The sequence below is a fragment of the Drosophila willistoni genome, assembly GCF_018902025.1.
Source record: "Drosophila willistoni isolate 14030-0811.24 chromosome XR unlocalized genomic scaffold, UCI_dwil_1.1 Seg144, whole genome shotgun sequence".
NCBI classification, from domain to species: Eukaryota; Metazoa; Arthropoda; class Insecta; order Diptera; family Drosophilidae; genus Drosophila; species Drosophila willistoni.
The window spans coordinates 7,540,771-7,552,790 of NW_025814057.1; the positions used below are offsets into that span (position 1 = coordinate 7,540,771).

The following is a 12,020-nucleotide window of genomic DNA, read 5'->3' on the forward strand; positions in this document are numbered from 1 at the left end:
TGCGTTTGTCGTTTCCGCTTCCGCTTGGAGAGTTTGTGTAGAGTTCATGGCTCTTATACAATATTCGTTCGTTCATTCTATTTCGTATTTTTTTTGTTGTTATTATTGTTGTTGTTGTTGTTTTGCTATTGTTGTTGTTTTTCCCTCTGTGTTTTAGTTGTTGCTGTTGTGATATATGTGTTTACTCGGGAGTACAATTAAAAAACAAAACCAAATACATTTTGTCCATTGTTGTCATCGTTCCCAGCCATCGTCATCATCATCATCAACATTGTCATCATCATCGCCAACATCATCATAGTTGTTGGCGTTGTATTCGTCGTCGGTTTGGTCGCTTGACAAGCCAAAGATGCCGCAAATGGCAAAAAACCACAGCAACAGCAATGGCAACAGCAACAATCAGAATAATAATAATAACAATAACAATGAGAATGAGAATGACTGGGCATATGATGATACTAGTAGTAGTAGTAATAGTACAATACTTCTTTCATTATATGTATGTATGTATCGCCTTAGAAACGCAAAACCAAATTATGTTTGTGGTCTATCAATACCAACAATAACAACAACAAGTGCAAATTAATCAAAAATTCTGCTAACCAGAAGAAACAAAAATCTAAAATCATTTGAATGTTTGAGTTAATTTCATGTCAAACAATTCCTTTTAATTCGACATCTGCTTTTATTTAAGTCTTACGATTGTTGAAATTTCTATAAAAAGCATTTTTAGTTGTTTGCAAAGAACTTTTGAAAACTTCTGTTTTGGGATTGCAATCATTTGAAGACAACCAACGGAAATTTAGCTTCATTTCTGGTCTAATAATGTCTGTAATAATGGATGACCCAAATAGAAGCAACTGCTGGCCAGAAGAATGATGATATCTCATAAGTTTTTGGTCGTTTATGTTATCATCATTTTTTTAGAGAAGTCAAAATTAGTTAAACTTTACTTTACTGACAGAATGTCAATCATTTGCCACATAGATAGATCTTCAACAGGGAGATCAATTTCTTAGATTATTTCGCTTTAGTATGGCAATCGTATAAATAATGCTTTTCACATGCTGTGAGCAGTTCATTTTGCAATATTTCAGAAGTTTTATTGCCTCTGTTTGGTTTTTTTGTTGTTTTTTTTTTTGCATTTTTGTCGTTTTTGTTCTTTTTGTAACTTTTCGATAAATTAACACTCACAAGATATTTGAAATTTGCCTCAGACAAGCCCCCACAGCAATCGTAAACCACTTAAATGACTTTCTGACATGGCTTGTGCATTAAATTGGTCTGAATGCTGTTGCAACTGCTGCAGCTCCTCTGCTCCTCCATGGCCAGTTCAAAAAGTCAGAGAAAGATAAACAAGGCCTCGTCGACCCACAGTGTGTATAGGATATATACAAATATATGTACATACAGACATATGTATGTATGTATATGTGGATGTGTGACCACAGTAAAAATTGTCCACATTCATTTTGGGGTGCATAAATGCTGACCACAAAATGATGGCGCATTATATAACGTGTGAGCCAAGAGAGAGAGAGGCAAACGGCAGGGGATCTGGTTATATGAGTGAGGCCTAAAACCAAAACCCGTAAACTGTGGCCACACGGACACACACCGAATCCCAGAGAGACCAAAGGCAAACGAGTTGCTGTTGACAATTGAATTGAATTTGGCACGAAGCGACCCCAGCACCTCACCCACTCACTACCCGGACCCGTGGACCCCCCCCTATACCCACAGATCCAGCTGACCATCCTCTGTAACTCTCTCTATACCACTAGCCCCTCAATCCCAGTGTCTGGCAACAACAAGGCCTATGCCATAAAGCATATTTTGTGCCCACAGAAAACAAATCAAAAACCCCACAAAAAAAAAAAACTAAGCAGAGGTAGAGGAAAAGGAAGGAGGGCAAAGTGTTACCGGGTTTTTGGTCTCTGCCTCGGCCTTTCACCATATGCCAGGGCCATTTCCTGTGCAACTTGGAAACCAAAAACAAAAAACAAAAAACCAAAAAAAAAAACTGAAAAAGAACCAAAAACCAAAAGTTGCAAAAATATTCGCACGTTTGACCAAAAACAAAGCTTGACCAGAATCAGAGCCATAACCCAGAACTAGGACCACGAGGAGGTCAACTCACACATATGCATACTCGCACATACGCACATGCTCATGTGTGTGTGTGTGTGTGACTGTTAGGGAGACTCTTTTGCTCATATTTCTTGCCATAAATTTTGTTTTCGGGTTAAGGCGAATGGGCGTTTGGCCACACCCATGCCCAGACCAAGTAAAATTTTTTCTATTTTTTTCTTGTTCACCCACGACAAGTGAATTTTATGGTAATTATAAACTTTATGGTTTCATTAAACAAAGCAAAACAGAATAGAGAAAAAATTTATCAGAAAGTACTACATTTTAGGTGATTGGAAGCTACGACATTTAGATACCCTTTATTAGTTACATACATATGTATGCCTGATATTAGCGCTCAATATTTTACTTCTGTTCTATATGTTTTTTAGTCAGTTTTAACTACTCTGCTTTGTTTCTCTCCCTCTGTTTGTTTCAATCTATCTATCTGATTGACTGTCTATAGCTATATCTATCTATATTATATATGTTTGCTTTTACTGCCTATATCCCCAAAAAAAAAAACCATGATTACAGGATAAAAAAAAGTTGAAGGAAAGAGAAGTAAAAATTAATCAAACAAAAAAAAAATATTCACAAGAGTTTGGCTAACTGCAAAAAAACAAGAAAAAAAAAAAACTATAAGAAAGAAAAGATATATATACATAGATACGTACGTATATAAAAGTAGAAATATATATGGAAACTAAACTTTTCGATGCATGTGCTATGGGTCAGATGCAGAGGGGAAGAGGAGGATGATGATGGCTGGATGGGATGGCTCGTTGCTAGTGTTGTGAAGATGGACGGAACTAAGGCAGGAAGTTGGCTTCCATTGTTTCATCCCTGTAGGAGCTCTCGCTCTCACACTTGGTCTGTTTAAGTTAAAGTTTTTTGGATATCAACTCACTAATTAAGTTTAACTTAAAGTTAACTAAATATGCATTTCATTATATTGTGGGTTTTCGGCTTGGAGTTTGGTTTGCTAGCTGCTGATGCGGATGTTGCTGCGGCTGCTTGACGTGGTTTACTTATTTCTTCTCTCTCTCTCTCTCTCTCTATCTCTCTGGTTTCTCCCTACATTTTCTTTTTGTTTTCTCATGGAATTTCGTTACAGATACACACACACACACACACACACACACACACATATGTACCATATATTTTACCTCTGTGCAAATGTGTGCCCATAGAGTGAGAAAATGTATATGTGGCAGTAGGAACATAGCTGAGGTTGAATTTCAGGCTTAATTATTGTAAAATTAATTGTAAGTACGAGTATATCCTTGTACCACTTCGTATGGGGCCCCAGTTCGGTCCCCTGTACTGAAGTTGCTGCCTCTGCTAGTCTCGGTTTCGAGTTGCAAGCATTGTTATGTTGGGCCAGAGATACTGATGTTGATGATGCAGGTGAAACTAAAGCTTACAATATGAAAGGACAGTTAAAGCGTGATTAATTACCACACCACAGAACAGGTCATAGCGATTGGCAACAGTGATGCAAGCAAAAAGTTCAGTAGAGACTACAACACCAATAGGGAATTTGATCTAAAAGCATTTAGTGGACCATTATGTTGGCAACACGTATCAACATTACCTCAAAATAGTTCGCTTGGGCTAAGCACTTAAAAATAAACAAAAATATACTTCCCGAAAGTATGCAATGAAATGCAATAATCACTATTTATCAACTTTAAGGCCATATTTTCAAGTAAAATATGTGTTTATGGTGAGGCATCAATTACTACTGGGGTAGAGGATATCGAATTGAAGTGAAGCCTTTAGGCTGGTTGCAAATGGACAGCCTAATATATTGAGATTCATCATTGAACAAAATGTTATGTAGATGCAATTTCCATTAAATTGTTATAAACGTTTTGTGTCACTTTTATTGTTTTCTTGCTAAAACAATTAAAAACTTGTTTAAATTGCATTAAATAAGTTGACAAATGATGCATTCATTTAATTAGAGCAATTAATTCAAATCGATGGCAATCAAACAAACAAAAACAAAGAGCAAGAGAAGAATATGTGAACCGCAGCAAAAAAGTTTTTAAACCAAACAACGATTTAAACAACAAATAAAAACAACAACAACAAAAAACAAAAAAGTATAAAAATAAACATACATACATGATGTAGTTTATGTACGTATATATATATATATACATATATCCCCGTATACATAAATATAGAATGTGGAGTTGTTGGATAGAGATCTGGTTGATGAGAGGTTTAGAGGAGGTTGGGGGGACCAGATGGAGATGGAATGGAGCTGCTATTGAGCTGAAATGACAGCAGCCATTGCAAATTGAAAGCAGCAGGCAAGTGAGCCTTGTTTAGATGGAGGAGGCCGCTGCTGGAGCTGCCGCCATGGCAATTGCACACGAAGCAGGTGGAGAATAGATGGGCAATGGGGGATGGGTGATGGGTGAGGGCGGTGTGAGGTGGGTGCGGGTCGTAATTAGAGCGTAAAAACCAGAGCGTACGAAAAACCAAGCTACCTACCTACTACTATATATTTTTTTTACGGCTCGCCATTGTGTGTGAGTTGCTGTGAGTGTGTGTGTGTGTGTGAGAGTGCTTTATGCGAAAAGAAAAATAGATAGCAGCAAAAACTAGAAAGGCTAAAGCAAACGAAGCGAAGTGACGACGACCCCTTACCATCTACATACATCTACAACCTCTCTTAGCAGCAGCTCTCCCTTAGCCATCCATCCATCCATCCCCATTTTGCCACGCCCAGTGACACATATATGATTATTTCCGAAAGGTGACAGCTATAAAAAAGTGAAAGAAGCAGCAGCAGCAGCAGCAGCAGGCAAACAGCAGCTCATACAAAGTGGAAAGATAGAAAAAGGCAAAGACAAAACAACACTGTTGCTCTTTTCAGAAGACCCAAAGAAGAAACAAAAACACACACAAAGCAAGCAAAACGAAGGCGGAGAAATGTGGTGATGTCAGTGAAGGCAGCCAGCCAGTGGATGGATGCCTAGCCACGCCCCACACATGGTCATAAAACCGTAAAGCCGCGTGTTGACTATAAGGCGACACCTCCAAGCCCACAAAAGGAGAGATATATCAACTTTGGCATCAAACTTGGCGAAAATCAAACAGCAACAGGATAAACGAAACAAGGATAACAACACATTCTGATATGCACTATAAGAAAATAAAAAATGGAGTTTCGTTTCCATATTGTGTGATAATTGTAATAAATGGGCCAAATTCACTGCGTTTAATCAAATCAAATTGTCTTACTTTTAAGGTGTGATGTCTTAAAACAATTCGTGATAAAGTGCTCCTTTGAGTAGGCGACGCACTATTTGAGTTTCAAACTCTTTAAACAACTTTCAATATCAAGATGACTTTTGCCTCTTAGGGAACTGATGCTTCCCATAAATGCATTAGAGATTACTTTCGTTTTCGGATTTTGTATAAATACTTTTTCAATTCATTACAAACTTTATGATTCTATCATTGAATCTTTTTAATATGTCCAATATAAAGTTAAGTTGCAACTAAAGAAGTTCAAGTCTATGTCAAGTTGTTTCCATTCACTTTCTTAGCTTTGTGGCATAAACTCAAGCAATTGTGGGTAAACTAATTGAATGAATGGTTGCCCTTACTATGACATTTCACTTCTTTTTTTTCCCCCGCATTTTTCTAGCAAATTAATTACAAAAAAAAAAAAAAGAAAAGAAAAAGAAAAAACCTTGGGAAATGCATTTAAATTGTGGCCAGGCTGGGAAAGATGGACGAGTTGGGGTACTCCTTTAGCTCATTTAATTAATATTCATCTAACAAGTTTCTTTTACTATTATTTTTTGCTGCTGTCGTTGCTGTTGTTGTCGTTGTTGTTGTTGTTGCAAAGCACCCACTTATGGCAATCTCGGACTTCCGCTCAATGCAAAAGTAAAGTAAACAAGGAATGCAACAACAACAACGACAAAAAAGGAAGTTGCAAGAAAAAAAAATAATTTGAAAGAAAAGAAAAAACCAAAAAGGACACGAAGAAGAAAACACAGAGGCAGCAGCATTCAAGGAAGTAATTATGGTTTATCCAAAGGGACAGGAGCGAGAGTTGAAACTGGGAGATGCACAACTGTGGGCGGGGAGCAGATCAAACTTCAACTCTAGCAGCAAATGAGAAAAAACTAAATTACAAAAAAAAAAAAACAAAAAAAAAACAAATAAAAGAAGAAAACTTAGGCCAAGGGAGTAAGAGAGTGAAAGAACGACATGAATCAGGCCAACAGAAGTCCTTAGCCATGGCCAGAACAAACCGAGAGACAGACAGACATACAGACAACATAATTGTCTTTGGGAATGATATTCATGGAAGAGCCAAGAGCATTCAAAGTAGGAGTACGATTACTCGCGCAGGGGGCGCGGCAACTGAAAATGACATGATGGAAAATAAATAAACAAATAAAGTTTTGCTTTTTTTTTTTTTTTTTGTTTTCTTTTTGTTTGTATAATTTTTATATAGCTTTTTTTCTGTCTTCTGTTTTTGTATATTTGTGTGCTTCTTGCAACTGCAACCACTCAGCCTCAAGTTTATCCATGGCATTTATCGTGCGGCCTGGGAGCCAAGTGCAGTTTCTTGTTAGTTTCAGCTTCAGTTCAATTCTATTTGCTTGCCACCCTCAAAGCATCCCCATTACTCCCCCTCTACAACCCACTTTTAGCCAACCACGACTCCATTTCATTCTGTCACTCCATTCCTCTCTCTCTCTCTCTCTCTCTCTGGGTTTTTTTTTTCCTTTTTGCTAACTCTGAACTGCTGTTGGGTCGCGGCAATGTCTTCGCGTTTTGTTTTTGCAAAAGTTTTCTCTTCTTCCAATTTCTGTGCAAATAAATTGCAGTGGAACAAATTTTACGCCATCGCGAAATTGATGGGGAATTGATTTGAAAGCAAAAATACATAAATAGTTTGGGGCAACAAACAGAACAGAACAGAACAGAACGGAGCAGAACAATAAGAGAGCCCAAGGAAGGAAAGGAAAAGAAAAGAAAAGAAAAGGAACAAAACCAAAATCGACAACATTTTCTTGAGCAGAGCATAAATCTTTGGGGACCAAACTCAAGTCTGAGTGAGTGAAAGAAATTGGCTTGAAATGTGAAATACGAAATGCGATTGTTGTGTTCAGAGCAACTTAAGAACTTGACTTTGCTTTCCCCTAGTCAGGCTAAGGGAGACTCCCTCTCTCCTTCTGTATCACTATATCTTCTTGTGTCAGAAATAGTGCTCTATTATTATTATTATTATTATTCAGTTTATGAAATACCAGACAAAGCAGCAATTTCAATTACGAATATAAGGAAATTTCTTTTTACATATCAGAACCTAATGGGAAATATTCTATTCAACTGCTCAATCATATATTTTACTTTGAAATGTCATTTGCAAATGTTTCGCATTTTCTAATAAATCAATAAATAAATAATATTAGTATGTGTTTGGAAAATATCATTAGATTTACTTTAACAATTCATTCAAAGAGTTTTCCAAGTTGTAGAAGAAAATTTGTGTTTGTTGTTAATGGAAATTTGTAGTCAGTATAACGTTAGCCTTAGTGAAGTTTATAGTTTTTTAGATGTTCTAAGAAGCCAAATTTTCAAAAACAATCATACAATTTGCAGTGCTTTTAAGCATTTAGTATTTTGAGATTTAGAGATTACTTTGTTGAATAAACTTGCAGATATATGTGTATATATATATATAGGTGTGTATATATTTTATTTTTGCCCTTGTTGCTTAGTTTTTGGCTTTGGTTGGTGCAAATATACAAAGCTTGAAGTTGAAGTTAATTTCAACCACTTTCTGCTTGCCGTTGTGCACACACAATTCGTTTACATATCTTGGCCACTTGTTTCTTCATTTTACCACCAGGACCAACGACGACGACGACGACCAAAAATAGTCACTCTCTCAACACTCTTAAGCAAAGCAGGCAAGCAATTTTCTACTCCAGTAGAAACCACAAGCCAAGAAGAAGAACTCAACTGGCAATGCAAAGGACCTCAAAGTGCAAAGCCAACTAGAATTTTCACATTCGTATTACATCCTGGCAGGAAGCAGAAACACACACACATACGCACACGCACACGCACACGCACACGCACACGCACATTTGTAGGTACTTATAGTATACAAGTGTAGAAACATTTTCGTGGTGTACACTTTGACCACAACGAATGCTTTGGAAATTTTCAGATTTTAAAGGATGGTTTGGAAATTCTGTTTCACTTACCGATTCAATGGCCTTCTCCAAACGAAAGATCTCCTCCTGAAGTAGATGCAATGTGCCGGTTTTACCGCGATGACGTGCAAAGGCAGCAGCACAGGCGCTATGAATACTATTCACCCAATTCTCGAGCTCCACCTGCAGGCGAAAGAGAGTGAGGTAAATGTAGAAACATTGTAACAAATTGCAGACGTGGCTCCCCAAAGCCAAATGTCGAACTACTAGTCAGTCGCTCGTATTCATCGACATCGTCATCGTCATCGCCAACGCCATCGTCGACGTCGTTCTTAACGTTGTCGTCGTTGTTGGTATCAGTTATGCAAATTTAATGACAAATCACTGAGGTAGCCAGGGCGAGTTGGCAAGCTGACAACCTGGCATCGACTAAGGATGAAGGATGGAAGAGGAGGATGAGGAGGAAGAGGGGGAGGAAGCAGAGATGAGCAGATGAGGACGTATGCCTTTGAGACATGTAACAGTTTAGGCACAAGGACTTTGCAGCTGCTGTTCAAGGCAATCTGCCAGTTGGCAGCCTCAATGCTGCCTCCCCTCTGCCTCCTTCTCGCCTACCTTTTTGCCACTCCCAAACGCCAACTCAAACCAACCTCAATCACACTTTAAGCCTTACGCTTACGATTTGCATTTAAGCCTTTTGCGGTGCTATGTATATATGTATGATGTGTGTTTTTTGGTGTGTATGTGTGCGTGTCAAATGACACCTCGTCCTGTTCGTCGTCGTCGTCGTCGTCATCGTCATCGTCCTCGTCCATGTCCTCGTCATACATTTTGCAGTAAGGTCCGTTGTTGAAAGCCCGCGAGCGGTGAACTCAACACCAGCATCAAGCGCCAAGCGGCAAGCGCCAAGCGGCAAGCGCCAAGCACATACGTACATCGTATCCTTGTGCAAACAAATTTTGTGATGTCTTTTCTATGGAATCATCCAAGCCAAGTCCAAGCCTCGACTCACCAACCCAAGTCAAGCCAAGACAAGTCAGACCAGGCTAGGCCAGGCCAGGCCAGGCCAGGCGAAGGCCAAGCTTTTATAGTTTCCTCTTTTTCGTCTTATGCTTGAAGGACTTCCCTTCATCATCTCTTCATTACAATTGTCTGTGAGTGTGTGTGTGTGTGTGTTTGTAAGTGTTTGGGTTTGTATGAGTTTAGTCCTGGCCTCAAGGTAACAAACGTCACACACTATTCCCACCACCTATGAATATATCTTCTGCTCTTCTCTCTGTAGCCACAACCCCAAATCTTAGTCGTACTCACCTGACAGGGCGCCTGGAAGAGATAGGCATCACCAAATGCCGTACTCAGGCAAAAGATATAGTCACGCTTTGGATGCTCGGGTATGGGCTGCATAATTGCACCGTCCACAATAATTAAATGCTTCGGTGCTGCCTCCACACTTCGTCCCTCGCGGGAATCGCATGGATAGAAGAGCAATGTGGTGCCCTTTAGGCATACCCAATAGCCTTTCCAGCCTCGTTTGCGTGCCAGTTCGATTTGATGCTTTTTGCGTAGTAACCATTTCTTTACCGATAGAAAACTGCCATGGAAAAATGAGTGAAATCAGAAAAAAAGAGAAAAACGAAATGAAATAGAATATCATTAAGATGAAGATGAAACGAGTGTAACCAAATGGGAATACTCAGGTTTTTATCCTCAATTCTCTTATACTTATTTCTTTTTTTTTATGGAAATCTTTGATCTTAGAAAATAATCTACCACAAATTTCTGTCTCTCTATGGCAAAAGAAATTATCCGTTGAATGTCTGATCAACATTGCTTAAAGTTACTTCTATATCTACGAATAGCCTAAAGTTTAGTTGCATAAATTTATCTTTTTACTTAATCAAGACGCAACTTAATCAATGCGTTCTAACTCTTCCCTTTCTCTTTCACTCTACTCGCACATAATGTCATAATGATAATGCTGTTGGCCCACCTTAATCACTGTAAATGATATTCCTCTATGGTGTTTGCCAGTTATTTATGATGACTTGTTGGACGTGAGTGAAACTCAGCACGGACTTGCCTGCCTCAGGGGGATTTTGCTTTCGACCGAGCTCAATTATCTATCTTCCCATCAACCCACACAAACCCTACCCTACCCTATCCCTTTCCCTATCTGATACTACCACCACACCCCGCCCTTATGGCCATAACAACAAGCTGGCCAGATTACATCTTGGCAATAAATTTAAACCAACTCTGCTGCTGTTGGATAGCATGAAAGAAAGGGACCGTGTGGAGTGTGTACTTACCCAGCTTTACGTACAGCTCCAGTGCAATTGAAGGAGGATGCAGCTGTGCCAGTGGCCTTTGCTTTATATGGTGACGCCATGACACTTTCGCCATCATCTTCATCCGAAACGGCAGTTGTGAGGCTCATTCGATCATCGTCAGAAATCTACAAAAAATAAGAAGAAAGAAAGAAATCAATAAAAATTGAATGGTTGGATAGATGAATTGCTGGCTGGCTGGCTATGTCTAGATGGTGGAGGAAAGAAAATAATTGAAATAATTAAGTCATAATTAGCAGGCAGAAGCCATTTGAAACCAATAATGGTTGCTGGTGCCAGCCCTCTCTATCTCTCTCTTTTCCTCCCTGCCCTTCCTTTCTTTCTCTTTCTTGTTGTTTTTGTTGTTGTTGTCGTCCATGTTGTTCGGGATGTTGTTGTTGTTGTCACTGGCCGACAGCAACATTTGTTACGTATGTCGTCGATAAAGCAATTTGTCTTCTCTTCTTCTTATACTCTACTCGCCGTCGCCTGCATTTTTAGTTAAAGTTGCCAATGAGAACGAACGAAACGAATGGACGGCAGGGACAGTTAGACATACGGACGGACCGATAGACAAGCGGACTGAGACGCCTGGGTAGGAGTGGTGGGGGTGGTGGTGGCGATAGAGTAGAATGGACAACAATTGACAGACGAAGGAGACAGCTAAAAGGGAAAGGCAAACTGTTACTTGGCCATGTTATTTTATCAAGAAGCCGGCAACGTCCTGCTTCTCCTCCTGCTCATACTCCTGTCTCTGTCCTGTCCTGTCCTGTCTTGCCCAACCCTGCCATACTTCTCCTCTTCTATCCTGCTGCTGTCCTGCCTTGGCTGTTACTTCCTTCCTTTTGCCCTCACAATTTTTGCTTTTGAAACAGGAAAAGAGACAAGATTGGGTGGAGAAGAAGCAAAAGCAGCAGCAGCAGCAGGAAAAGCAATGAAGGAGGGTTACCCCACCACCCCACCCAATTGTGGGAGGTAGGAAGCAACTCGGGGGACTCCAGCCCCCATAGCTACGTGTCCCGCGTGGCAATAAAAATTGGTTTGCCCATTCATTCATTCATTTCATTCGTTTGGTTCGTTCCGTTCGTACGCCATTTTTATTTGAGTTCCCAAGGAAATCAATTTACAATGTGTTTATACGTTTCCATGTAACCTTCTCTTCCATCACCAATGCCCCCTGCTTCCTTGTCACCCACCCGCCCTTCTTGGCGCTCTCTGTCTCACTGTGCTCTTCTGTCCCTTGGTCCTATTCATTTTGGCAAATTTTCAAACATTTCTTGCTCATATGCAGGTTTTACAAGTTATTTATTTGCTCTTGGCCCCAACGGGTGGGCGGACATATCCTTCCCCTCCCATT

The 12,020-nt window shown here is 39.6% G+C and overlaps 1 protein-coding gene across 12 annotated transcripts in view; it reads right to left on the bottom strand.

Moving 5' to 3' along the window:
* Positions 1-12,020, bottom strand: part of LOC6639209 — a 102,074-nt gene that overhangs the window by 42,821 nt on the left and 47,233 nt on the right. For all 12 annotated transcript variants that reach the window (XM_023181583.2, XM_023181580.2, XM_023181579.2 and 9 more), the window contains 3 exons: positions 10,646-10,791; positions 9,648-9,927; positions 8,388-8,519 (listed from right to left, as the gene is read on the bottom strand). In XM_023181583.2, coding sequence (XP_023037351.1) covers positions 8,388-8,519; positions 9,648-9,927; positions 10,646-10,791 — 558 coding nt within the window. The remainder of the gene's footprint in view (positions 1-8,387; positions 8,520-9,647; positions 9,928-10,645; positions 10,792-12,020) is intronic.